Source organism: Hylobates moloch, unplaced genomic scaffold, assembly GCF_009828535.3.
Source record: "Hylobates moloch isolate HMO894 unplaced genomic scaffold, HMol_V3 SCAFFOLD_9, whole genome shotgun sequence".
Taxonomy (NCBI): Eukaryota; Metazoa; Chordata; class Mammalia; order Primates; family Hylobatidae; genus Hylobates; species Hylobates moloch.
Window position 1 is genome coordinate 123503373 of NW_026652284.1, and position 26737 is coordinate 123530109.

The 26737-nt window shown below is 59.9% G+C and overlaps 1 protein-coding gene across 6 annotated transcripts; it reads left to right on the forward strand.

The window, feature by feature from the left end:
- The first annotated feature begins 133 nt into the window (after positions 1 to 133).
- On the forward strand, positions 134 to 24908 carry GLI4 (GLI family zinc finger 4). 6 transcript variants are annotated; one of them, XM_058444587.1, is made up of 7 exons: positions 456 to 1531; positions 1772 to 2154; positions 3856 to 3982; positions 12570 to 13124; positions 17393 to 17553; positions 22671 to 22769; positions 23865 to 24908. In XM_058444587.1, the coding sequence occupies exons 5-7, from the start codon at positions 17430 to 17432 to the stop codon at positions 24770 to 24772; spliced, it is 1131 nt and encodes a 376-aa protein (XP_058300570.1). In that variant the 5' UTR covers positions 456 to 1531; positions 1772 to 2154; positions 3856 to 3982; positions 12570 to 13124; positions 17393 to 17429; the 3' UTR covers positions 24773 to 24908. The 6 variants fall into 6 exon arrangements, with proteins under 6 accessions (XP_032616495.1, XP_032616494.1, XP_032616497.1 ...); XM_032760604.2 differs by lacking the exons at positions 456 to 1531; positions 12570 to 13124 and adding an exon at positions 134 to 247; XM_032760607.2 differs by lacking the exon at positions 12570 to 13124.
- Positions 24909 to 26737: the final 1829 nt, after the last annotated feature.

Sequence of the window (26737 nt, forward strand, 5' to 3'; positions counted from 1 at the left end):
TACTGGGCCACACCACGCACCCTCTTGGCCCAGCCTTCCTTCCAGAGAGGCGGCCTGACTTACTTGGATGGACTTGGGACAAAGGTTCTTCAGGACCTTGGACACCACCACCTGCTGAGCTTCCCGCCTCAGCCACGCGGTGGGGCCCCTGGGGTGCCCTCGGCAGCTTCAGTCCAGCCTGCATCTGCCTCTCGGCCTTCCAACGTGGGCGGTGGGCCCCAGCCCCACAGACCAGCCCAGCATTCAGGTTAGTTCTACTTCTTCATGCCTGTACCCAGTCCTGTCCCACCCCGTGGCAGGTCCATAGGCCTGTGCCACCCTTGTGTCCATCCAGGAGCAGTGCGGACGGGAGCCTGTGCTCTCTGGGGACGGTGGTTTATAAGAGGGTGGCAAATGAGTCTGTAAAGCAGGAGGTAAGGTTTTTTATTGGGAAATGTCGGTGCCTATGTTTTCAGCTGTTTAGACGTGGAACACTGATCATGGGCCTTGTCTTTGGGGATTCTGTCCTGGAAGGAGGGCCCCGATTCAAGCTGGAGGTGTCCTTGGCCTTGCCCATTGAGCAGTCTCCGAAACGGACCAGGGCACACTGCCCGCATCATGGAGAGCAGTCATGTCTGGGTGGAAACGTTTACTGGGTTAACACATTTTTCCTGCCGTGGTCTTTCTGAGGGCTGTAATATTCCTGCCTGTCTGTGTAGGCCCCATACCAGCTTGGCCACTGTGGGGTCACTTGGAAAGGGGGCCTCTCAGCAGGCCTCCCCTCCCACTAGGAGGATGCTTCAATCCTTGCACTCAGACTGTTGGAAGCACATCCACACGCAGAGTGTGTCTCTTCTCCCGGCTGCTCCCGCTGCTGGCCTGGCCAGAGGAGCCTGTTCCATGGCAGGGGGTCCTGAGTGCTGCCACTTGTAGTATCGTGGGGAGGCTGCTCAGCTCCCGGCCTCTTTCATGCCCACTGCCCGTGGGCTGCACTGACAGATGGTTCTCCTCACTTCCCCTTCCTCACAGAAATAGAAATAGCCTAGAACTGGAAAATAAAACTCCCCTAAATCCCAGAACTACACCGTCACCCACACTAGCTTTGCCTCTGGCCTGATTAACTTTCTATATAGCAGGTCCCAGAGCCCAGCCCGTCACCTGCTCGTGCTGGATCCTGACCTGCAGGGCAGCATCTCCCAGATGGTTGTAGGGCTCTCTGAGGTCGGGTGACACTCAGTGCCTGGGCTGGCTGCACACCCGGAAGGCCCCACCCCCGCCACGCCCCCATGGCATTGCTGGTGTGGCTGTGCTCGCCTGCGGGCCCTGCCTTATTTGGGTTGAGGCTGTGTTGGCCTTCATCAGACGTGTTGCTTGGGGGGGTTCTGCTCTCAGGACCGCATGCACTGGAGGGGCCTCCCTGGCGCACGTGAGCAGGTGAACCACCAGAGGGAGCCATGGCGCCTGTGGCCTCCTGATGACCCTGCCGCCACAGTTGCTGCTGGAAGCATGGCCTTCATGGCTTCTCAGTGGCCCATGGTCCCAATGGGGGTAGGTAGGTGGCAAGTCCCGTGGTGTCGTGTACCTGCCTCTGTGATGACTGTGTCTCACACTGTTGGGCGTGTGCTGGGGAGGCCAGTCTTCCCGTGGGGCTCCCCGGGGCTGTGGTCAGCCCACTGCCATCAGCCTGGGGATGAGGGGGTGAGGGAGCGAGGGGGCGGGCAGCCTCGGCCTCACCTAGATAGACTGTCCCTGGATGCTGCTGGTGGACTACGGCCAGTGTTGACCCCCACAGGGCAGAATATCCTGGTGGGCCCCCTGGCCCGGATCTCCTTATGCAGCCATTCCCGGTATGTCCTGAGGCTGGACGGCCTCAGCCAGCTGTCACCAAGAGAGGAAGACTCACACTCCCAGAAATGGACATCTCAGGAGGTGAAATTGTTCAGAAGCAGGCATCAGAGCACATGTGATGTGTGATCCTGGATCGGAAGAGTTGCTTTGAAGGACTTTGCTGGGACATTTGGCTGACCTGGAGTGTAGACTACAGGCACAGTCAACTGTCGGCACAGTTGGCACCAGCGCAGCAGGGACGGGGCAGTCCTCACTGACGTCCTCCTACTGCAGATGCACACTGAGGCTCTCAGCTGCAGAGCGTGATGTCTGCAGTTCACACCAACGGTGTGTGCACGTCACCGGAGAGTGACAGAGGAGACTGGCTAAATGTCAGTCATGGGGAATCTAGAACAGAGGTTGGCAAACTTTTCCGATGAAGGGTCAGACAGGAAATATTCTTGGCACTGCAGCCACACAGCCTGTGCCTTAGCACCCACAGGGGACCACAGAAGGTTGGGGACCACTGCTTTAAACAACTAGCTGTCCCGTGAAGAGCAGGTCCCCACCCTGCCGTGTAGGGCAACAGCAGATGTCAATGGCATATGAATGAACGAGCGCGGCTGTGCCAATAAAACTTCATTTACAAACGTAGGAGGTGGGCCGGATTTGCTTGCCGATTCTGTCCTAGGTGAAGGGTGCATTAGAGCTCCTGGTATAGTTTGGATGTCTGTCCCCTCCAGATCTTATGTGGAAATGTGATCCCCAGTGTGGGAAGGGGGCCTGGCAGGAGGTATTTGGGTCATGGGGGCAGATCCCTCGAGAATGGCTTGGTGCCCTCCTCACAGTAATGAGTGAGTTCTCACTCTTTAGGTTCACGGGACAGCTAGTTGTTTAAAGCAGTGATCCCCAACCTTCTTGGCACCTGGGACCAGTTTTTTCCATGGACAGGGAGTGGTGTGGATGGTTTGAGGATGAAACTGTCCCACCTCAGATCATCAGGCATCTGATTCTCATAAAGAGCGCGCAACCTAGATCCCTCGCACACGGTTCACAGTGGGGTTCGCGGTCCAGTGAGAATCTAATGCCACCGCTGATCTGACAGGAGGCAGCGCTCAGGCAGTAACGCTTGCTCGCCTGCCGCCCACCTCCTGCTGTGTGACCCGCTTCTAACAGGCCAGGGACCTGTCTTGAGGTTGGGAACTCCTGCATTAAAGAGCCCGGTGCCTCCTCCCATCTCTTGCTCCCTCCCTGCAGCCTCACCAGAAGCCAAGCAGATACCTGTACAGCCTGCAGAACCGCCAGCCACGTAAACCTCATTACAAAAACTTACCCAGCCTCGGGCGTTCCTTTATAGTAACACACAGTGAACTAATACAACTCCCAGTCCTTGCACACTCTGTGTCTTAGTGTCCTTCAGAATTAGCTGTTGGCAGGGAAGAGCCGGCGTCAGAAGTCAGGAACTCGGACACAAGAAAGAAACCAGGGGGCGGGACAGGGAGCTGCTCAGGGCAGGCATCCTCTGCTATCTGTCGGGATGTGCCAGGAAGGGTGGCAAGTGTGGACAGAGCTGTCTAGGACGGCCCAGGAGACTGGCACGCATGCCCTGGTGGTGTCTGCATTTGGTTTGATTTTACTTATGATAGTACAATCGTTGCTTTTCCCCATTACTGACAGTGGAGAGCGTTACTTTTTTTTTTTTTTTTTGAGACAGAGTCTCGTTCTGTTGCCAGGCTGGAGTGCAGTGGCGCGATCTCGGCTCACTGCAACCTCCACCACCTGCGGTCAAGCGATTCTCCTGCTTCAGCGTCCTGAGTAGCTGGGATTACAGGCGCGCGCCACCACACCCAGCTAATTTTTATATTTTTAGTAGAGATGGGGTTTCACCATGTTGGCCAGGAAGGAAGCATCACTTTTAATGCCTGCACAATGACCAGTTGAATCGAAAAGGCAGAGGTGACTTATCCACTTCCCAGCATGGGCATGTGGGCTGTTTCCAACCTAAGTTATTATAAATAATGCCACAATAAATATCTTTTCCATATTTAGGGCCAATAGGATGGACCCCCAGGTGCGGAATGACATCTCACCAAACGTCAGCCCCAGGTCATGCCCACAGAGACACCTGCAGAAGCACGGCTGGCAGGACCACCTCAGCCTCTCTAGCAGCAGGCAGGTGGGTTCCTGATCCTAAACTCACACTTTAATCTGATGTCTTTTATTTCTGGGATGGACGTAGGTGGTCAAGAGCATAGCTCTCAAGTCAGGGGCTGTGGACTTGACCCCTCACTCTGGAACTCTGGGACCTTTGCCTCAGTTTTCCCAGGTGTGAAATGGCGATGCTGACAGTGCTTAACCCCACAGGGTTGCTGAGAACCAGAGCCTTCATACATGATGTCGTAAGCACAGTGCTGGATCCTACTAACTATCAGTGTTAGCTCACCCCATGTCTGGTGTCAGTGAGATCAGGGCTCACCCCGCGTCTGGTGTTAGTGAGATCAGGGCTCACCCCGCGTCTGGTGTTAGTGAGATCAGGGCTCACACCGCGTGCTGGTGTTAGTGAGATCAGATATTGGTTCACACACAAAATTGGGGCCATGCAAACTGACAGCCTTGGATATCTCTCCAAGGAAAAGATGAGAGAGCTGGCTTCAACAAAATCGGCACGGAAAACAACAACAAAAGATACATTTTGGGGGCCAGATGTGGTGACTCACACCTGTAATCCCAGTGCTTTGGGAGGCCGAGGCAGGAGGATCACTTGAGGCCAGGAGTTCAAGACCTGCTTGGATGACAGAGCAAGACCCTGTCTCAAAAATAAAAGATACAAGGCCGGGCGCGGTGGCTCACGCTTGTAATCCCAGCACTTTGGGAGGCCGAGGCGGGTGGATCACGAGGTCAGGAGATCGAGACCACGGTGAAACCCCGTCTCTACTAAAAATACAAAAAATTAGCCGAGCGTGGTGGCGGGTGCCTGTAGTCCCAGCTACTAGGAGAGGCTGAGGCAGGAGAATGGCGTGAACCCGGGAGGCGGAGCTTGCAGTGAGCTGAGATCGCGCCACTGCACTCCAGCCTGGGTGCCTGGGTGACAGAGCGAGACTCCGTCTCAAAAAAAAATAAAAATAAAAATAAATAAATAAATAAATAAATAAATAAAAGATACATTTTTTTAAATCCACTTGGAAATTTTTTTAACGTTTATGGTTATGAGAAAAATCACACAACCAAACCAAAACCTGTCTGCCATCTTTTTTGCCCCTATCATTTGGCACAGACAGATGAACTCCTGACGTCACAGCAAGACCAAGAGCTGAAGCCGGAGGCCGTCTAGGCTGACCTCTGCTTTGGTGTCTTGTTTAAATGAAGCTCTTATTCCAGGAAGAGAAAACCTACATGACCCAGGTCAAAGATAAGACACTTAAAACTCAGTGATCATATGACTTAACAGAGCACCTGGGGGCAGTGGAAGCCAAGGGCAGTGTCCAACCCTGCGTGCTTCTGTTGCTGTTAGGAGCTGGAAGGCAGGAGGGAGGCACCCAGTGTAACAGTTAGAAAAAGAAGGGCCCGGGCGGGGCACACTGGCTCACGCCTGTAATCCCAGCACTTTGGGAGGCCAAGGCAGGCGGATCACCTGAGGACAAGACAAGTCATGGCTAACATGGTGAAACCCCATTTCTACTAAAAATACAGAAAAAAATTAGCTGGGTGTGGTGGCGCATGCCTGTATTCCTAGCTACTTGGGAGGCTGAGGCAGGAGAATTGCTTGAACCTGGGAGGTGGAGGTTGCAGTGAGCCAAGATCACGCCATTGCACTGCAGCTCGGGCAATAAGAGTGAAACTCTGTCTCAAAAAAATAAATAAGTAAGTAAATAAAGCCACTTATTAATACAATTAACGGAAACAGACACCATTGAGAGGACAAAAGAGCTAAGAGTTGGTTCTTTGAAAGGGCTATTAAAATTGACATCCTGTGGCAAAATGACTAAGATAAAAGGAGCAAATCAACGATCAGGAATGAGAAGGGAAGACAGTTCAGCCACATCCGACGCTGAAAAGGTGAGAAAAGCCTGTGCTGACAAAGAAAACTCCACCGAAATGGTTTGACCATCAGAAGGAAAGTCACGCTGCAGCCCAGCTCGAGGAGACGCACACAGAATCCATCGCCACGACAGAGATTGTGTGGATGATTCTCAGTCTTGCCAAAGAACGCCAGATCCAGGTGCTTTGCACGTGAGTTCAAGAAACAGCTCCAGTTTTACCCAGACTCGGAGACAGACAAGAAACACACCCTGTGTTATTTTCTGAAGTGAGTATAATCGGGATATCAAAATTACAGTTCAGTGTCACTCGTACCCATATACGTGAACAAAGGTACTAAGCACTTGCAGGCCAGGTGCGGTGGCTCACGCCTGTCATCCCAGCACATTGGGAGGCTGAGGTGGGAGGATAGATTGAGCTCGGGAGTTTGAGACCAGCCTGGGCAACATAGTGAGATTTCATTTCTAATAAAAATTAAAAATTAGGTATGGTGGCGTGCATCTGTGGTCCCATATACTGGGGAGGCTGAGGCAGGAGGATCAGTTGAGCCCAGGAGGTTGACGCTTCAGTGAACTGGGATTGCATCACTGCATTCTGTTCTGCAGACGTGAGCAGGAGTGATAGACGCCTCTTCCAGGCCTGGCCTCCTGCAATCTTCCCTGTGATCATCCACTGTCCTCCCTTCCTGTGACTGAAAGAGAGGGACTCAGAGATGGCAGAGCCACACACCAAGGGAAGGAGCCACGTCCCGGAGTCGCCCTCAGGAGAGCCTCAAGACCCTGGCGTGGTGTGAGCAAGAAGGGGAGGCCTCCTGAGCGAGACGCTGAGATGCGGAGGTTCTTCGTTACCCCAGCCACCATTACTCACCCTGACCTGTAGCAACAAATGACAAACGTTCAGAATATGTGCAGCATTCATAGGAACCAGGATTTTTAAAGATAAATATCTAAATAGAAAAATGGCCAAAACAGGAGTTCAAGACCAGCCTGAACAACGCAGCGAGACCTCATCTCTAGAAAAAAGGAAAATGGGCAAAAGTCACAGAAGAAAAAAAATCCATGGCTCGTAAATACCTGAAAACATGCTCAATCTCTTTAAAAATCAGAGAACACAAGTTAAAACAACAAAGAGATCCAATTTTGTGCCCCACAGCGTGGTAAAGATGGCCAAGTCTGATTCGGATCCTTGCACGGGACGGGCAGGAGTCCATCTGCTGCTGCAGCAGTGGGCAGCAGCACAGTCTGGAGAGCAGCCCACCGTTTTCTGGCAAAGGTGAAGATGTGCGTTCCTGCTGACCCAGGAGCCACCTGTTTACTTCCTCTTGAGAAACGTGTGTGCGCGCAGCCAGAGACACAACAACGTTCACGGCGTGCTCTGTCAGGAACGCCGGAAAGAACCCAAATGCCTGTCGGTAGCGAAGCAGGTAAATCATGGTCTGTTGGTCAAGGGAAGCTGTTGGCACAGTGGCCACACAGCCAGCCAGGACCCACGTCAACACCTATGTGTGTCAGACACACACTGTGCAGAGAATGTAAGGCACAGAAGACACACGGCACGATTTTAACCACCGCGAAGTTCAAAACCAAGCAAAACTAAACAGTGTGGTGTTTGGGGATACATGTGGTCGAACTGCAGAGAAAAGCAAAGGCATGGTTCACATGGAACTCAGGAGAGAGGGGCCGGCACAGGGCCCCTGGGTGGTATCTCACGCTGAAACCGGATGGAGGGTGAGTGGGCGTTTGCTCTAGCGCGGTTAAAGGATCATGTCATGTACACTCAGCTTATGCATCTGAAACCCTCCCACCTTCCTTAACATTTTTAGAAAACAGGAAGCACTTCCTCATGAACCTGGTGCCATCCAGCCCTGGGGTGCACGGGTTAACGCCCACTTCCACACCCCCCACTGATCTTGAGGCCCCCCCGCCCCCAACCCAGGCCTGCGTTGCCCGCAGGTGCCTGTTTCCACTCAACACAAATTTAAGCCATCTTGCTTTTGGAGCGTGGTCTTTACCAACAGAGAAACCAGGTAATCACCGCACTTCTCACGTACTCAGAAGATATTTCTCGTCCTTTTCAGGCTAGTAGAGCAGATCACCCCCAAAGCAGGAAGGTCTAGATGAAATATGCATACGAAGCAACCTCAAAACTAACAAAAAAGATTCGCACATTCCTCAGAGAAGAAGCAGAGATGAAGGAAAGGAGAAGAAAAGCGCTGGAAAGAGAAGAAAAGGAACCTCCTTCTGTGCAGCAGGCTCCTGGCCCAGGGAGGGCAGTGTGCGGCAGAGTGCGTGCAGGGAAGCATCCAGAGTGCGTGCAGGGAAGCATCCAGAGTGCATGCAGGGAAGCACCCTCTGAAGTCGTGCAGGGAAGCACCCTCTGAAGTCGTGCGGGGAAGCACCCTCTGAAGTCGTGCGGGGAAGCACCTTCTGAAATGCCTAGAAATAGCTCTTGGGCTTTCACTTGGTTCCCAAACTTCTTCAAAGGTGAAAGCCATCGCAGTGGGCAACTTTACACCAGTGACCCCAGTCACTGTCCTCAGGCCACTGCAGAGCCATCCTAGTGGGGCAGTGGGTGCGGGGCGGGGGCTCCTGACTCCGGTGAGGCCACCCTGGAGGGGAGTCCCAGGAATCAGCCTGATGTTCAGAACCTTCCTGGCATCTCAGAAGTGTACTGGGGGAGACGTGAGGACCTTTCAGCCAAGTGTCAGCGTTCTCATTGCAGGAGAACATTAAAGCCACAACCCAGAAACTTCTCAGGAGCATGGCGCACCCACACCAGCCCCAGGCTCCGCCTGGACAGCACCTCCTGGGCCGCCCTGACCAGCAGGCACCATCCTTCCAGCCTCTCTTGGCCACCCGGACCAGCGGGCACCACCCTCCCAGCTTCACGCGGCCACCCTGACCAGCAGGCACCATCCTTCCAGCCTTGCTCAGCCACCCTGACCCAGAGGGCTGCCCTGACCAGCGGGCACCATCCTCCCAGCCCCACTCAGCTGCCCTGACCAGCGGGCACCATCCTCCCAGCCTCACTCGGCCAGCCGAGCTCTGTGGGCCTCAGAGTGCAGAGAACCTCGAATGTTGTGACTTTGCTCTGCTGCAGGGACCTGCCATGGAGTGTCCCTTGTGCGAGCATTTTGAGAGCTATGCCGGCATCCGTCCCCGCAGGCCCCATCCCTGAGCCATTTCTCAGGAGAGCAGGAAGGGAGCAGGGGGAGGGGCGCTCCCAGCCAGCCCCGGGACCAGAGGTCTGGGGGCGCAGCCGGCCAGCCCTCCTCGTCTGGGCATCTGTTTCCTCTTTGACACAGGGAAGCAGGGAGGGGCCGATCAGCGACTTAGGCCTGTTGGCTGTGGTGGGGTCCACCTGCGTTTCTGCGGAGCCCACGGACCCTGGGGTGTACCTGGGTTTCATTCCCAGTGACCTCTCCTATTGGTCCCCATTTGGGCACTGAGATGTGATCGTTTCTTTCCTGTGAATGAGCTGACATAAAAACGTGCTGTGGAGGAAGATGGACCTTGGGGGCAGCGAGCAGCGCCTCTGCACCGGGAGAAAGGCGGTGTCCCCAGAGCTGAGGCGGTGGTGGGCAGGGCTCCTGTGGAGCCGGGGCGGGGCAGGGCAGGGTGTCTCTGAGGTCAGTGAGGAACAGCTGAGGCCCAGGGACGCTGGGAGGATGGGGTGAACTCCGGGATGGGGCCAGCAGGGAGCCTCATGCTTACAGAGCCTGGTGTCCGCACTCTCCTGGTTTCCTCCGCAGACCTAGCCACGTGGTCAGGGAGCCCAGGCCGAGCAGACGGCCCCCACCTTGACAGAATCCCGAGGGTCATGCGTGGCGGTGGGGGCGACTTCACAGCCAAGACCGGGCCTAACGCCGCTGTCCCGCAGTCACCCCTGCAGGCGGCTCAGGGCAGGGCTCCGGCCTGACCGGGGTTCCTGGACACGCCTCTGAGCCGGCAGCCCCTACCCGCACCCCTGCACCTTCCACGCCCGTCTCTGGCAGCCCCTGCCTGCACCCGCACCCCTGCACCTCCCACGGCCGTCTCTGGCAGCCCCTGCCTGCACCCGCACCCCTGCACCTCCCACGCCCGTCTCTGGCAGCCCCTGCCCGCACCCGCACCCCTGCACCTCCCACGCCCGTCTCCGGCAGCCCCTGCCCGCACCCGCACCCCTGCACCTTCCACGGCCGTCTCTGGCAGCCCCTGCCTGCACCTACACCCCTGCACCTCCCACGCGCATCTCTGGCAGCCCCCGCCCGCACCCGCATCCCTGCACCTCCCACCCCCGTCTCCGGCAGCCACTACCCGCACCCGCACCCCTGCACCTTCCACGCCCGTCTTGCCCTGGGGCCCAGGTGCAGGTTTGTGAGGAGGGCAGCACTGTGCTCCCGTGGCCACCGCTCAACCAAGTGGATTCAGCGAGGGTTTTCAGTGTTTGCGCCTGTGTCCCTGTGTGCTTGTTTCCTGGTGAAGCTGGACGCCTGGCATGTCCGAACACTCACATTCCCCAGGCACGCATGTGCAGCTGCCGCCACCCATGTACTGTGGCACTGACCCCTCCTGTAACAGCTGTGGTCTTGGCCTCTCGTGTTGGTGGCAGATGTCCCATTTCCCACTGTTACTTTCTGTTGTCCAAAATTTAACTGTCCTGCCAGGCAAAGCTGCTAAGCATTACTCTGATAGACCATCAGTCCTTGGTAAGTGTCCTGTGCATCTGGGATAAGCATCCGTTTGTTTTCAGCTGCGCTTTCTGTGACTTGCTCTGCGTGTATCCTCGGTCCACGTGGGCCGCTGCACTGGTTCCCAGCCTGCCCGACACGCTCGCTGCGACGCCTCCTTTCCCTGTTGCTTGCTGGCTTCTGTGTTCTGTGCAGTAAACATTGATTTCTGACTTGAGTGCTGTCTTCATCGAGCTCTCTGCACTCTGGGGATGCAGTCAGCAACCCCACGAAGGCTACCAGCTTCCTCCCAGGGAACACTGCAGGTGCCGCTTCCCAGGACCGCAGGACTCTGGCTGGTCGCTGCCTCTGATGGGTCTCCGCAAGACCACTCCCCATTAGCCAGACTCACAGGAGACTGACACATAAATGAGAAAGTTGTTCACTAACTCACGATGGGAGCAACCCTTTGCAGTGCGGAAATGCCCTCACGCTTTCTGGCCCCGGATACCTGGGAAGCTAAGGGTTCATTCGGTGGCCTAGTGCCTGCACTCGGGATGCCCCAGAGGAGGCCCCAGGGGTCCTGAACACCTTCTTCAGGCCCTGTCATCAGCCCCTCTTCAGGCCCTCTGAGTTCCACACAGCACTCACTTTTGTCCGGTCCTCTGTTCCCTGGCTTGCACCTCCTTCGTCAGGGCAGTTGCTCTCAACCAGGGGCACTTCTGCCGCTGGGGCCCACTCGGCACTGGCGGTCACAGCTGGGCTGGGGCACCACCGGAATCTGGTGTGCAGAGGCAGGGGTGTGCGGGGGTCCTGCCGAGACGCCAGAGGTGCCGCAGGTGAGAGATACAGATTTAGACCCTGTGGCGATGACGAAAAGTAAGGGAAAGGTGGCTGTCAGGGCCCCAACGAACAGCCCGGAGACGCCTGGGGTCCCAGAAGCTGGAAAGGCTTGGAGCAGTGCAGGAACAAGCCTCTGCCATGGCTGGAGATGTGGGGACTGGTCACGCCTTCACACACTTAACCAGAACCCTCCCAGCTCTCCCTCCCCCGCAACCAAGCCAGCAAGGCGACACGGTGGCTGGCACTGGCGAGAGGCAAGTGTGCTCGACTGCCTTTCTCCACTCTTGAAGACAACACCCAGAGTGGCCCCGTCTTTGCCCCACCAGCCCAGGCCTAAAGCTTCCTCATCGTCCACATCCCGGCCTGGGACTCAGGTGGCCTTCTGCCAGCTGTGTCGCGTGCAGGGGACTGCAGCCACTGACCCCCCTCTCCCTTCTGTCCTGCTCTTCTCTACCCCACAGCCCCAGGCAGATCTTCAGTGCATGTCAGCTCTCCTCCCTCCCTTCCTGCAGACCCCTGTGCCCCGCAGTGCCCTGAGAATGACGTCTGAGCCGCCAGTGGAGGCGTCAAGACTGTTCGGTCTGTCCCTCCCCATCCTGTTCTGTCCTCCCCTTGCTCGTCACACTCCCCTGCCTGGTCTTCCAAACTCCAACCCCAGGCAACTGCTTCAGGCATCAGACCTCTGCCCCTGCGCCCCTCCCGCCTCTCTGTGATGGGCTGGCCCTTCTCTTCTGCCACCACCTCTCCCTCCTTCCTGGTCCCACCCCCATCTCTCTCTGATGCTGCCCCTTAGAGAAGCCTTCTTGGACTTAAGCCTGGCCACTCCTCTAAGCCCCTCATCTCCAGGTGTGGTCTAGGAAGTGCTCTGAGCCTCTCTACTCCAGTGGCTCGGGAGCTCTGACCAGCCCTCCTGCCAGGGAAGCTTTGAAGGTTCACAGGGACCCCTAGAGACAGGGGCACTGCCCATCCAGATGGCACCCTCACCCCAACCCCAGCAGCACTGGCTGGGGCAGGCCCTGCCTGTGTGGGTGTCTGAACAGGCACTGAATTCCCTGATCTCAACAAAAGAAGCCCATGGAGGCCTTTTCTAATCCACAGCCCAAGAGGACAAATCAAGACAACAGGCTGGGGGGCTGTGGGCCAACTCCCGTGTCTTAGGACCAGGGGCTCTGGGGCTGTTTGGGCTCGAACCCCCCCCCCCCCAGCATAACTAACACCAGCTGATTATTTACAGTGAATACTCAACAAAACCCTGCTCGAGGTGAGGAGCGGGGACCTGCCGCTCCAACAGACCAGGCTGGCTGCTGGCTCCGAGCCCATTAAATCAGCAACCCTTGCACTCCCTCCAAAGCCCTGCCCATCACCTTCACACCTCCCTGGTGGGGGAAGGGGATTCTTCCACTCTGATTACACCCATTCCCTTCTCCCTTCGCTCCTGTGAGCCAGCCAGACTGAGGATCTGTCCAAAGGGCCTGGGGAATGAGACGCTCCACAGCTTCTTATGGGTCAGCCGACATGGTAGCTTCGGTGACTCAGCTTCCCATGATGCGCTGGGTGTACAGGGAGCTGGTGACAACAGCCTGTGTGTGTGACGGAACAGCCTGTGCGTATGACAGAAAGTCAAGAACTACATACAAAGACACAGCTGCCCCCAAAAATGAGTCTGCACAGCCCGGTGCAATGCAGCTGCAGCCTGTTATCCAGTCAATTGCATTGTCGTCTGCCGCTCTCCTGATGTAGTTCTGTGTTTGTCCATTTTGCACTGCTATAAAGGGATACCTGAGGCTGGGTAAGTTGGTGGGTGCCTGTAGTCCCAGCTACTTGGGAGGCTGAGGCAGGAGAATGGCATGAATCCGGGAGGCAGAGCTTGCAGTGAGCCGAGATTGCGCCATTGCACTCCAGCCTGGGCCACAGAGCGAGACTCCGTCTCAAAAAAAAAAAAAAAAGAAAGAAAAGAAAAAGAAAAGAGGAGCTGGGCGCAGTGGCTCACGCCTGTAATCCCAGCACTTTGGGAAGCTGAGGCGGGTGGATCACCTGAGGTTAGGAGTTCAAGACCAGCCTGGCCAACATGGCGAAACCCCGTCTCTACTAAAAATACAGAATTAGCTGGGCGTGGTGGCGCATACCTGTGATCTCAGCTACTTGGGAGGCTGAGGCAGGAGAATCATTTAAACCTGGAAGGTGGAGATTGCAGTGAGCCAAGATCGAACCAATTGCACTCCAGCCTGGGCAACAAGAGCGGCAACTCCATCTCAAAAGTAAATAAGAAAAGAAGTTTGCTTGGCTCACAGTTCAGATCAGGGTTCAGAGGGTGCTGCTGTCCCTGGTCAAACTGTACAAGAAGAGGCTTCTGGGGAGGGCTCAGGAAGCTTTTACTCACAGCAGAAGGCAAAGTGGGAGCCAGGGCATCCATCACTTGGTAAGAGCTGGAGCAAGAGAGGGGCAGAGGCGCCAGGATCTTTTTAACAGCCAGCTCTCATCACCAAGGAGAGGGCACCAAGCATGACCCAAATAACCTCCCACCAGGTCCCACCGCCACCATCAGGGGCCACATTTCCATGAGATGTGCAGGGGGGCTCACCTCCAAACAGTATCAGATATAGTACTAGTTTTTTTTTGTTGTGTGTGTGTGTGTGTGTTTTTTTTTTTTTGAGACAGAGTCTCATTCTGTTGCCCAGGCCGGAGTGCAGTGGTGCGATCTCGGCTCACTGCAACCCTCGCCTCCCGGCTCAAACGATTCTTCTGCCTCAGCCTCCCAAGTAGCTGGGATTACAGGTGTCCACCACCGTGTCCGGGTAGTTTTTTATATTTTTAGTAGAGACGGGGTTTCTCCCTGTTGGTCAGGCTGGTCTCAAACTCCCGACCTCTGGTGATCCGCCTGCCTCAGTCTCCCAAAGTGCTGGGATTACAGGCGTGATCCACTGCGCCCGGCACTAAAAACTTTTTAAGAAACTACCAAGCCAATTTCTAGAATGGCAGCACCACTTTGCCTTACCACTGGCGATGTCCCAAGCTGCTCCGCGACCTCAGTGATGCTTGGCACTTGTTAGCAGATTTTACCTGAGCCACCTGGCAAGTGTGCAGTGGCACCCACCGCGATGCTGGCCGGCCCTTCCCTGACAGCCATCCCTTCCAGAGCCTATTGCCATCCCTGTGCCCTCTTCGGTCAAATGTCTGTTGCGGCTCTTGCCAATTTTCTAACTGGAATGTTTGTTTTCTTACGGTAGAGTTTAGAGATTTTTATATATTATCAGGGACTCCTTCTCCACCCACACAGCCCTGAGTGTCCACCCTGGCACCAGGCAGCTGTTGCCTGTCTGCGGGTCCCCCGCCCTCTGCTCCGCGCGCCCCTCCAACTCAGGGGTCCCCTCGCCTCGGCTCTCTGCACTGCTGCTCAAAACGGTCAAAGAACCCTCCCCCGGCCGTTTATTTTTCCCAGAAAGTGACAATTTTCTCTTTTCGGGTCGTAAGCACAGAACTGAGGGAGAAACTGTGGCTGAACAAGAGGAAAATGAGGAAGGAGTCCATGAAGGGGCTTTGGGGAACCTGTAACATCCTCCTCAGGCTCCCGGGGACGCCCCTGGAGAGCAGGCAGAATCGAGGGCGCTGGGGCCCCCGCGAGGGGAGCGGGAGGTCGCGCGTCTTGCAGCGGTTCCCGGCGGCCGGTGGCCATCGCTGCGGACACATCCCGAGGAGGGAACCCAAGAGGGTAGCGGGGTGGACTCGCGAGCTGAACGTGGAAGCAACTCCAGCCGAGGACCCTCGGGGGCCTGGAGTGCACGGAGGGGCCGCGGGCAGTGTGGGGATGGCGCCGTCATCTCCCGAAGCCCGGCCCCCCGCTGGCTCCCCGGGCGGTGCAGGGCGGGCTTCGGGAAGGAGGCTCCGAGGCGCCGGCTTCTGCGCCCCACGCAGCGCCGCTCCCCGCGCCCGGGCGCTCTGCAGGCGCGGGCGGGATCCGGGCCAGCGTGTACGCGAAAGCCACGCGCGGGTGCAGCCCACGAGGGGAGGGGCGGGACGGGGAAAGGCCTCCTCTTCGCTCCCGGCCCCGCCCCCACACGGCCACCGAGGCGTGCGGTCCTCCCGGGGCCCAGAGCGTCCCGGAAGTGTGTTCCTGCCGGGCGGAGTGGGGCGGGGCCGGGCACTTCCGTCCGGCGCGCGGCGGCCTCCTCCCGCTGGGAAGGTGAGTGGGCGCGGGCGGCGGCGGCGGCTCCGGGCGCCCGGGACCAGCCCAGTCCGAGCTCGTGCGCCGTACTCCGCGGTGCAGCCCTGCCCAGCCGGGCCGCGCGGCCCTTGCAGCCGCCGCTCGCCGTGACCTTGGCCTCGGGCCAGGCCCGGGGAGCGGGGTGGGCTCCTGAGGGTCGCGGGGCAACAGCGGACCGCCCCGCCCCGCCCAGCGGCCCTGGCGATCGCGGGTGTCCGTTCGCAGGGCGCCCTTCCCAGGCACCCAGTGACGGCAGCTGTCGTCATCCCCACTCTGCAGATGGGAAACTGAGGCCTGGAGGTCCCGCCGCTCGGGAGCGTGGAGCCGCCGGACTCCAGCGCCGCACCGCCAGGCGGACGCGCTCTGTGCCGAGCTCCCGGCGATCGGGTCCGCTCCCACGGGGCTGGGAACAGAGGGGCAGAGGATGCTTCTTCCCCCGAGCCGCTGGCAGGAGTGCCCCTCCCCCTTCAGCCTGGAGCTCAGAGTTTGTGCGTCCCTGGGGTTGGGTGAAGGGGCGTCCACCCTGTGGTGGCCGCCTCCGCTCAGTCCTGGGGGCCAAGCCAGGGTCGGGGTGATCCAGCAGGCCCTTTTACCAGATGTCCCCAGTAAGTTAACTAAGTAACTTGAGATGTGACTTCAGGGTGGAGGACCTGCACCCAGTGGCCACCTACCTGGTGGCCCGACCCTTCCCATCATTAGGGGATGGAGGCTGGCCCAGAAGGCTGGGCACTGGGGCGGCGGCCGTGTGGGAGCCGCCTCTCCCACTTCCTCGAAGCAGGCACTGTCTGCTATCCTTAGATCTGAGTATCCGTTAACTTTTGTCCACTCTTCCCCTTCCTTTCTTCACTCCCTGCCCCAGATTGGGAGTTCCTACTCTATCACAGTATGAAAGAAAAGTCACTTTTCACATTGGACTCAAGCCGTTTTTGCAAAGCAAACTAAGAAGTATCTTGGAGCCCTGAGTGAGTCTACCAGTGCTGCTGCAGGGCTGGACTAGGGGATCCCAGCCTGCAGTCTCTGAGGGCTCTGTAGGGTCTGAGGAAGAGGGTTCCCCTCTCTGGAAATGTCTCTTCTCTGCTGTTCAAGAAAAGCCTTGTTAAGATTTCCTCCGAAACACTCATGCGCAGCAGGCCCTCCCATAGGGCCAGCAGCTGAGGCTTTTCTGGAAGACTCTATGCCTTTCTCTGGGGGAGGGGTGATGCCACAGGTTGGAGGGAGATGCCAGAGCCTCTGCTGGAACAGGAGCTTTGCTTCAGCCCCCACAGGTGTCTGCTGTGCTGCCCAGGCGGTGGCTACTTCCTAGGCGCTCCTTCCAAGGCATTACTTCTTTGTTGTTGTTGTTGTTGTTTTTGTTGTTTGAGACAGAGTCTTGCTCTGTCGCCCACGCTGGAGTGCAGTGGCGCGATCTCGGCGTACTGCAACCTCCGCCTCCCGAGTTCAAGCGATTCTCCTGCCTCAGCTTCCCAAGTAGCTGGGATTACAGGTGCCCGCCACTGCGCCGAGCTAATTTTTATATTTTTAGTAGAGACAGAGTTTCACCATATTGGCCAGGCTGGTCTCAAACTTCTGACCTCATGATCTACCCGCCTCGGCCTCCCAAAATGCTGGGATTACAGGCATGAGCCACCGCACCCAGCCACTCAAAGCGTTATTCCTTACTGAATAAACATGCCAGGTCCCCTGACTGCCTCACCCCAGGCCTATGTGTCTCTGTGGGTTCACCCTCCATCCTTGCTTCTCCTGGAGTGGATCAACCTCCATCTCCCCTTGGAGAGCTGGCTTGTTGCCTCCTCCTGCACCACCCCCCCCACATTCCTCTCAATCCCCTCATCTGCCATGGTTTTCATTTTCCCCAGGTCCCAGGTGTGACACCTTCAGCAGGTCTCAGGGAAGATGGCAGCCCTAGGGGACATTCAGGAGTCCCCTTCTGTCCCGTCCCCTGTCAGTCTCTCATCACCGGGGACACCTGGAGCCCAGCACCACGAGCCTCAGCTTCACCTCCATGGGCATCAACATGGTACTCACCCAGCCTGCTGTGCGCCCCCACCCTGCATCCCCTGCCCTCACGTCCGCTGCCCTGTCTCCTCCTGACCTGCCACCCTGGCTGACTTGAGAGGCCCCTCCAGACACCTGTATGCAGCTCCTTCAGCAGCTGGGGTTCCCGCACCCTCAGGCCAGGGGCTGGATGTGGTTGAGGCTGGGGCCGAGCCTGAGCTCTGGTCCCTAGGGACGGCTCCCCGAATTGTCTCTTTCCTGAGTTGAGGTGTGGGAGGGAAAGTGGCCTCAAAATCTGGATCCAGCGTGACCAGGAGCAAGGCATCGCCCCTCTGAGTTTGTGTTGTCATTCAGGAAGTGGAGCAGCCAGAGTCCTTGCCTTCCCAAGCTGGTTTGGGTGTGACCCCCCGGGACTCGCAGGGACAGAGCGCCAGCCTTGCTCCACCCCGATGTTGTGGCCTCGTGGTCACATGGCAGGCTCTGGGAGTTGAGGTGTGGGGGAGTCCCAGCCCCGTGGTGCCCCTGGCTCTGCTCCCTCTCGGAGGTCAGGGGTCCTGAGGCTCTATCTCTGCTAGGTGTTCCACAGGAGGCCTGGCCTGGGCCCTCGTGGCCCAACCCAGCACATGAGCTGCTGATAGCAGGGGCAAGGCCCCACATAGGTCAAGCCTGGAGAGCCCGTGCCTGGCCCAGGAATGGGGGCAACCTGGCACAGGGTTCTCCCTCTTGGGGAGTCAGAGTCCTGGTGGCTGAAGGGACCACTGAGGCTTGTGGAGAGCAGCTGCGCTGCATGGGGCCCTCAGGTGGGCACTCAGATGGGGACAGAGAGGCCGGGGGGCTCCCCCAAGGAGCCAGGACCAGGGTGAGTTAGCGGAGCAGGGAGCCAGCCGGCTTGGCATCCACTCCCCCGAGGAGCAGGAGCCTGCAGCCCTGCCGTCTCCGCTGCTGTGTCCCGAGCAACTCCCCAGGGACTGCGAGGAGGTTGGGAAGGGGCACCCGTGGGCTGCCTGTCCTGGTGGGCCTGGCCAGGGGCTACCTGGAAGGATCCCAAGCCCCCGCAGCACACACTGTGGCTGGGCCTCCAGCCCATGCCCCCGAGGGCCGTGCTCCTCACCCCGTAGTCAGAATCTCAGAGCCGGCTCTTGCCCTCTCATGTCACCTGTACAATGGCTGAGAGGAGTCCTCCTGTCTCGTTACCAGTGGGGAGACAGAAGCCCAGAGACAAGGCCAGGAGGTCAGCAGACTCAGGGCACGCCCTGGCACCCCTCCAAGCCTGGTGAGGTGTGACTTCTCTAGGGGGACAGTTTTTGAGGGAGGGCACAGCCCAGCAGTTCATCTTGGCACAGCACAGGACACACGCTGAGGTGGCTGCAGGCCAGTTTCTGCAGGATAAGAAGCTGATGCCCAGGTGGAGGGTGGGCCTGGGGAGCATGGAGGGGCCTGGGGCCAGGCCCCCTGAGCCTGCAGGGTTGCGCTACCCCCGGCCCTGTCTTCACCAGCCGTGGGCAGCCAGGCCCAGAAAGTCAGGCATGAGTCTCCAGCCCCACAGGCCTGGAAGCCTCCTGGGCACTGGAGCCACGTCTGAGTGCCCTGAAACCCCCAGGGGTTTTGCCCTGTGGGAGGGAGTGGGGGCTGCACCAGCAGCTTCCGCCCTCTCCGTGCTGTGCTAGAAACAACATCCAGGGAGGACAGACGAGCTGGGCCCTGAGAACAGCGGGTGTGGCTGCTTCCCCCCAGCAAGAGATTGTGGCTGAGGCACAGTGGGGCCTGGGAAGGCTGTCAGGTAGCCAGAGCCAGATAAGGGGGTGGCCTTCATCCCCTCTTCATGCTGGTAGGCCTGGTGTAGAGACAACGGGGCCAGGCCACAGCAATGGGTGGCTCCTGTCCCAACTTCCAGACACTGGGTGAAGGCAGGGGCTGCTTCTGGGCGTTTCCAGCTTCCTCTGCTCCTTGGGAATGCCCCGGGGCCACAGATTCCTAAGCAGGGGAGACCTCAGTGTTTCTGGAACTTGCCCAGGGCCATCCTGCCAGTTAGGGATCAAGACAGGACTTGGAGCCGCAGAACTCCCGACTCCCAGAAAGAAGTTTGCAGTGGGCCAGACCAAGGTTCCTGGGGCCCACCCCAGGCACACGTGGTCACCTCAGGAGCCTCTGGTGGGTGCATTGCTGGGCACCAGGCTGTGAGGTGTCAGGGAGCAGAGGAGGTCCCGAAGAGGAGCCGTTTATCAGTGGGGAGGGTCGTGAGGGGCACGGGGAGCGGCCGGGTAAGGTTCTCTGCGGTGGTCCCTGCAGACATGAAGCTGGGGTCCCACAGCAAAGGACTTGGGGCCATGGCCTAGCACAAGCCTTGCAGAGCAGGGAGACCAGGCAGTGGGAACAGGACACAGTTCCTCATCTCCCAGGACCTCTGCGGAGGCGCAGATCAGGAGCTGGGCTGGGCTTGGGGGACTGAGGGTCCCCACACAGCTTCTCAGGGATTGTGTTGTGCCCCAAGGCCACGCCCACCAGAGCCAGCACTGCCTGGGCCGGTTCTGGAAGGTTTACCCAGGGGTCCTGCAGGTGGAGGGGCAGTCTGGGCAGGAGGAAGTGAGGGAGGGGAGGCCTGGGACCCTTGGGGGCTTGCAGCCCTGTGGGGGTTACTGAGTGCCCAGGCTGGTAGGGAGGACCCCATGGGCAGGGCAGGGCCACCCCGCAACAGGCACAGCATCTTTCCACATGGAGAGCCTGGCCTTGGCACCTGAGATCTGGACTCTGGGTGCCCACTGACCACCCCCCAGCACCTAGCTTGCTCCCCTAACTCACCCTGGTCCGGGCCCGGGCACACAGCACTTGCTGTGCCGTTTTATACACAAAGAAAGGCCCTTCCAGCCAGGAAAGCACCCGCCTCCCGCCTGTCCCCAGACGTGTACAACCACCTCGCTTCCACCTGGAAGACCAGCCCCAGCAGGTGGGCAGCCCTGGTGTTTCTCCGGTTCGGGCCACACTGTCCCTGTTTCGCGGCACAGCAGTGGGAGGGCACTGGCCAGGTGAGGGGTAGTGGAACTGAGGCAGGGGTACTTCTGCACAGAGCCAGCAGGGTGGGGAGCAGCGTCTGGGTGTGCACCCCGTGGAGACCTGGCACGGCCCGGGCACAGCCAGCAGGTGGCAGGTGACTGAGCTCTGCAGTAATGGCCCGAATGTGGGCAGGAGTCAGGAGCCACGGTTAGGCAGTGGAATGACAGTGACCCATACTGTGTGCCTTCCACACCTGACCCTAGGCCACCCCCATCCTCCCCTAGAGAAAGTCCTAGGAAGTGCTTTGCTGCCTGAACAGGGCAGGTTCCCAGGGAGCCAGGGCCATCCTGCGTCGGCTTGTTCTGCAGCAGGGCGGAGACAGCGCACACCACCTGGCGTTGCTTGACTCTGAGGGTGTCTCCGGGCACCCCTACAGCTGGCAGCGGCTTTGGCGTGCTTCCTATCTTGGTAATGTCACTGGCCCTCTTAAAGTGACAGCCCAGGGAACATCCCGCCTGTCAGTGCCGGGGCATGGCCCCAGGAACAAAGCTGGAATCAGGGTCGCTTTCTTTCTCAAAGTGCTGCCAGGTCCCCTCCGGTGGTGTCCCAGCGCAGGGCAAAGGTGGCAAGGCTGTCTCAGGTGATGCCCTCGCTGCCCCCTCTGCAGGAGCACGGCGCTGGAGCCTGCCCTGCATTTGGCCATCTGTGGAACAAGCCAGCTCCCTTGGCTGCCAGGGGATGGTGACATGGTGGCCACGAGCTGGGGGTGAGGGTCATAGCCCAGAGAGGCCAGTGCCCCCAGGCCTGTCTCCACAATGGGGAGTGTATCCGAAAGGCCCAAAGGTGGTTTGGGACCCCCCACATCCTGCTTTGGGGCAGCCAAGCAGTTCTGGACCCTCAGCTCTCCAGGAAGGGACGTCGCACAGCCGCCCCCACCTGCTGAACTTCCTAGCCTCCCAGGGGCCGACCTGAGGGCAGGAGGGCGTGTCGGGTGAGTGAGTGGCTGGCTGGACTGGGGAAGTCCACCCTCCATGGTTGGCCAAGCTGGTCACCCCACCGCAGCCGGGGCAGGTCTGCCTGAGGCTGGAAAGTCCCAGGAAAAGCTCACAGCCAGGCACTGTTATGAACCGGGTGTCACAGCCAGGCACTGTGTTATGAACGGGGTGTGGACAGGAGCCTCTGCCCACCCCAACCCTGCGTCTTTCTGTGCCCGTCTCTGCATTGTCATCGCTGGGGGCACCCAGATGCGGCCTCACGGGGCTAAGAGACACACCCGTCCTCGAGTACAGCCCCCAGCCACCCTCTCTCCTCACCCAGGTGAGGCACCAGGGTGGCACAGCACTGAGGAGACAGGTGAGACCCCCAAAGGGGCCTGGTGCCCCTGCCGCCGTGAGGAGAGCTGACCACTGGCCTCGGGCAGCGGAGCCCACGCCCCTCCCTTTTGCATCTGTGCTCCTAGAGCGTTAAGGCCATTCCCCCAACCTTCCCCCACCAAGTCTTGGGTGGGAGGGGGGTCTTGGTTCTGGGTGCCCAAGCCTGGTGTGCCCAGGGGTGAGGGGCTCATAGATGGGCCCAGCCCATTCCTCAGTCTCCGCCTGAGGAAGCCAGGGGCCAGTGCGCTGGGCCTGCTGGAAGCAGCTGCCTCTGCTGTTTCTGGACGCTCATCGAGGGCAGCGGAGAGCCCCGGAGGGACAGAAAGGCCTTGGGCCAAGGGAGGGAGGCTTTACGAGGTGCTGGTGTGGGAGCCTGCAGCGCCAGCACTTTGAGAGGCCGCTCCAGGGCAGCGTTGCAGGATGGTGGGGCAGGGAGGAGGGCCGGCCACAGCCCACCAAGGTGACAAAGCCGCCTTCAGCGGCAGGAGGGCCACTTTGAAGCTACCCCAGGTTTTGGCTCTGCTTACTGGGCTGAAGGGGAATGAGCTCCCACTGCTGGCCCCTGGAGGAGGAGGCTCTTGAACCGAGCTGGGAAGGAAGGTAATAAAGGGCATTCGTGGCTAGAGAAGCCCAAGCAGTGGGCCTGCTGTTGGGATTGGGAGGGCCAGGAGGTGTCCTGTGTCAGGGTCACAGCCTGGAAGCAGGTGGTGATCAGAGAGGAGTGGAGGCAGCGGTCCAGAGGGTGGAGGTGAGCCCCAGCCTCCCTGCCCCGCAGGCTCCCCTGGCTCCAGCGCTAAGGTGCTCTCCCAGCCTTCTGACCTGGATCTCCAAGACGTAGAGGAAGTGGAGATCGGCAGAGACACCTTCTGGCCCGGTGAGTGAGCAGAATCGGGCTCTGGGGGACCAGAGCTCTGCACGTGCCAGGCTCCTCACAACGCCCACCGCTGTGGCATCCCCAATGCTGGCACCACCCCCTTCCTGGGGCTTTTCTTCCCTAGCACCAGCTCACCTCTGCCCCGCGGCCCCTCCCCCACTCTAATGCCAGTCCAGTCACTGATGCTTCCCGAGGCGGTGACTGCAGCCCATGGCCACCTGCCCCAGTGGCCCCACGTGGACTCCTGGCGGCCCCAGCCGGACACAGTGAATCAGGAACTCCTCCCTCCCCTCCATCTGCCTCGGGCTGGGGCCTCTGGCTCAGGGCACCACTGTCCCCCCAGATCCACCAGAGTAATCCTGGGTCCCCTCCTCCTACTGCATCTCCTAGATGGCCTCCCCTCAGCCTGGCTGGAGCTGTGTCAGTCCAGGTCCCCTGCACCTCCCCCTTGAGAAGCTCTCAGGGTTCCCTCTGGGTGATGTTAGTGATATGGCTGGATTTAACAGTGCTGAGCCGTCGCCCACACCTGGGCGGCCCTGGGGTGGGGAGCAGGTGTCTTGAGGTCAGGTCCCTGGAAAGAGACCCTGGGCCAGAGATTTGCGTGGGAAGCTCCTGGGGTGGGCATGGGAGCTGGGCAGCAGCGCACTTGCCACCGAGGCCTGGGGCAGCCCCATGAGGAGCTGTGCCCATACGGACCACCTCCTCGGCAAGGGCTTCGAGGCGCCCTCTGGAGCTCTGGAGTCCCTCAGGTTCTGGGTCCTCACCAACACTTAGTGCTTCCTCCTGGCTAAGGGTGACCCCACGGTCTGTCTTGCCACCGTGGCTGCGTGCACCGGCACGGCCGCTGTGGTAACTGGATGGTCCCAGCAGCTCTGGGTCACCCTGCAATGCCCCCCACCCCTGTGTCTATGTCGGCCCTCCCGGGCACGGCACTCCGAGCCCCTGTCCGCTTGTCTCCCATCCACTGGGTGCCTGGGCCCTCCTTGTCCCCTCTGAGCCCCCCTGTCCAGCTCTGCTCTCACTCCCCATCCCCGTCCCTCTGGGCCACGGTGGGGGCACGCGGGTACTATCCGCCTGTGCCGTTTCTCATTTCAGACTCCGAGCCCGAGCCTGAGCAGGCTCCACGCTCTCCCGGCTCTCAGGCCCCTGACGAGGGGGCGGGCGGGGCGCTGCGCAGCCTCCTGAGGAGCCTTCCCCGCAGGGCCCGGTGCGGCGCCGGCTTCGGGCCTGAATCCAGCTCGGAGCGGCCGGCGGGCCAGCCGCCTGGGGCCGTCCCTTGCGCCCAGCCGCGGGGCGCCTGGCGCGTTACGCTTGTGCAGCAAGCAGCGGCCGGGCCCGAGGGTGCGTCCGAGAGGGCCGCCGAGCTGGGAGTCAACTTCGGTCGGAGCCGGCAGGGCAGCGCGCGGGGGGCCAAGCCGCACAGATGCGAGGCCTGCGGCAAGAGTTTCAAGTATAACTCGCTGCTACTGAAGCACCAGCGCATCCACACGGGCGAGAAGCCCTACGCCTGCCACGAGTGCGGCAAGCGCTTCCGCGGCTGGTCGGGCTTCATCCAGCACCACCGCATCCACACGGGCGAGAAGCCCTACGAGTGCGGCCAGTGCGGCCGCGCCTTCAGCCACAGCTCGCACTTCACGCAGCACCTGCGCATCCACAACGGCGAGAAGCCCTACAAGTGCGGAGAGTGCGGCCAGGCTTTCAGCCAGAGCTCCAACCTGGTGCGCCACCAGCGGCTGCACACGGGTGAGAAGCCCTACGCCTGCAGCCAGTGCGGCAAAGCCTTCATCTGGAGCTCCGTGCTCATCGAGCACCAGCGCATCCACACTGGCGAGAAGCCCTACGAGTGCGCCGACTGCGGCAAAGCCTTCCGCGGCCGCTCGCACTTCTTCCGGCACCTGCGGACCCACACGGGCGAGAAGCCCTTCGCGTGCGGCGCCTGCGGCAAGGCCTTCGGCCAGAGCTCCCAGCTCATCCAGCACCAGCGAGTGCACTACCGCGAGTAGCCGGGCGGGGGCTCGGGGTTCGGCCTCCTACCTGCCCCCCACCCACACCCCGCCCCCCGGTGGGCACTACCCAGCACCGCATGCCACGTGTCCGGAATAAATTCTTTTTGATTGTTGGAAGTGGGAGCCGGCACCTGCCTTGGTGAGGCCTTGGGGCAACTTCCCATCCCCGAAGACCCGCTGCAGGGTGGGGGTGATGGGGCTGCTCCACCAAGACCTGCCATACAGGGCCACGGTGTCCCTGGGGCCTGGCGGGCGGCCCGAGTGTCCTAGGGGAGAATCTGAGGCCTGGAGGCGTCCAGACTTGCCCAGAGCTGATACCCCACCATCAACACGGGAGCGGGGGGGCGCCCAGAGCAGGGGTCGAGGACAGGGCCAGTCTAGAAGTGCCCACAGGCCTGGCCAGGCTGCCTTTTGCCACCTGGGCGAGGGGTCTCTGGCAATTCGGTTCCCTTATGTATTTGGGAGGCCTCTGCTGTAAATGCAGTAGGCTCTTCCCCACGTGCCCTGTCAGCTCTGCTGCCTCCTCCCCCTGCCTCCATTCAGCGGGGGGCCTGCTGGGCAGCAGTGGCCCGGGCTTCCTCTGCACCAGCCCCTTGCCCTGGGGTGTGGGGGCCCAGGGTGTTCAGGTCTTGACAGGTGTGGGCTGGTACAGCTGGGCCTGCCGGGCCCTCTTCAGAGCTGCCGGGACACTGCTTCTGGGCAGGGGAGACTGGGCCACGAAGCTCTGGGAGAGCTCAGCTGGGGGTGGCTCCAAGTGCTGAGTGCCAGTGATTCTGCCAGCGCCTTCTCCCTGCCCTGCCTGTGCCCTCAGGGACAGCTGGCAGACCCCAGCCTGGCTCCTCCGAGGCTGCCCCTCTCCAGGTCTCACCCCCCCTCCTGCTGTGACTCATCCAGAACCCCGGGCCTGGCCCCCAGATGTGCCTGTGGCGGGCCTGTGAGGTCACTGTCCTGCTGAAGACGAAGGCTACCGTCCCCGCTTTTGAGCGGTGTCTGCGGGGGCCTGTGCAGCGCGCATCTGATGTCATCAGCCCCCAGCAAGCCCGTTTTCCAGAAGAGAACCCGGAGGCTCCGAGGTGACTTGTGGTTTGCTCGAGGTCACACGATCAGTGACGGCACCAGATGAATCCCTGAGCTCCCTAACCAGCCATCCACCCAGGCCTCTGCTGAGACAGCAGGACCTCGTTTCCAACTCAGAAGCCCCGGGAACGCGGCTGCCCGGCTTGGGAGCCTGCGGCACAGGGCCCTGTGCAGCCCCTTGGGGAAGGCGGCCCCAGGCTCCGCCAGCCCCTGCCACCCTCTCCAGGCCATGCTCTGGGGGCCCTATGGCCACCACCGCTCTGGACGCCCCACTCCGCCGGGTGAGAACGAGTTTAGGGGTGCGGACTGGAGGTAAGTGTGTCTGTCCGAAGTCAGCTGGGAGGCAGGCGCCTAGTTGAGGCGTCCTTGCTGGTGTGCGGTGGGCCTGGGGTTCAGACTGTCTGCCTGAAAGGTAAGGGTGAGGACGCCTGCATTCTCCTTGTTCAGTAACACGCGTGGGCAGCCAGGCCGAGTTGCTGGCTCTACTCGGGGATTCATCTGGTGCCGTCACTGATCGTGTGACCTCGAGCAAGCCACAAGTCACCTCGGAGCCTCCCGGTTCTTCTCTGGAAAACGAGCTTGCTGGGGGCTGATGACATCAGATGCGCGCCGCGCAGGCCCCCGCAGACACCGCCAAAAAGCGGGGACGGTAGCCTTCGTCTTCAACAAGACAGTGACCTCACAGGCCCGCCACAGGCACACCTGGGGGCCAGGCCCGGGGTTCTGGATGAGTCACAGCAGGAGGGGAGGTGAGACCTGGAGAGGGCGCCCGGGCTGGACTCCCGCCCGCTGCGACCGGAGAGGAGAGCCCGGCGGTCCTCCACGCCGTCCTAGATACTCCCGGAAGTGGCCGCAGCTCCTGGAGGGGCGCGGAGGGGGCGGGGC

Bases quoted from the DNA above. Each gene is read 5' to 3' on its own strand.
- GLI4 (XM_032760604.2), top strand. From the start codon at position 17,430: ATGGCAGCCCTAGGGGACATTCAGGAGTCCCCTTCTGTCCCGTCCCCT. The intron at 17,554-22,670 runs GTACTCACCCAG...CCTGCCCCGCAG, and splicing joins CCTCCATGGGCATCAACATG to GCTCCCCTGGCTCCAGCGCT. The intron at 22,770-23,864 runs GTGAGTGAGCAG...TTCTCATTTCAG, and splicing joins CAGAGACACCTTCTGGCCCG to ACTCCGAGCCCGAGCCTGAG.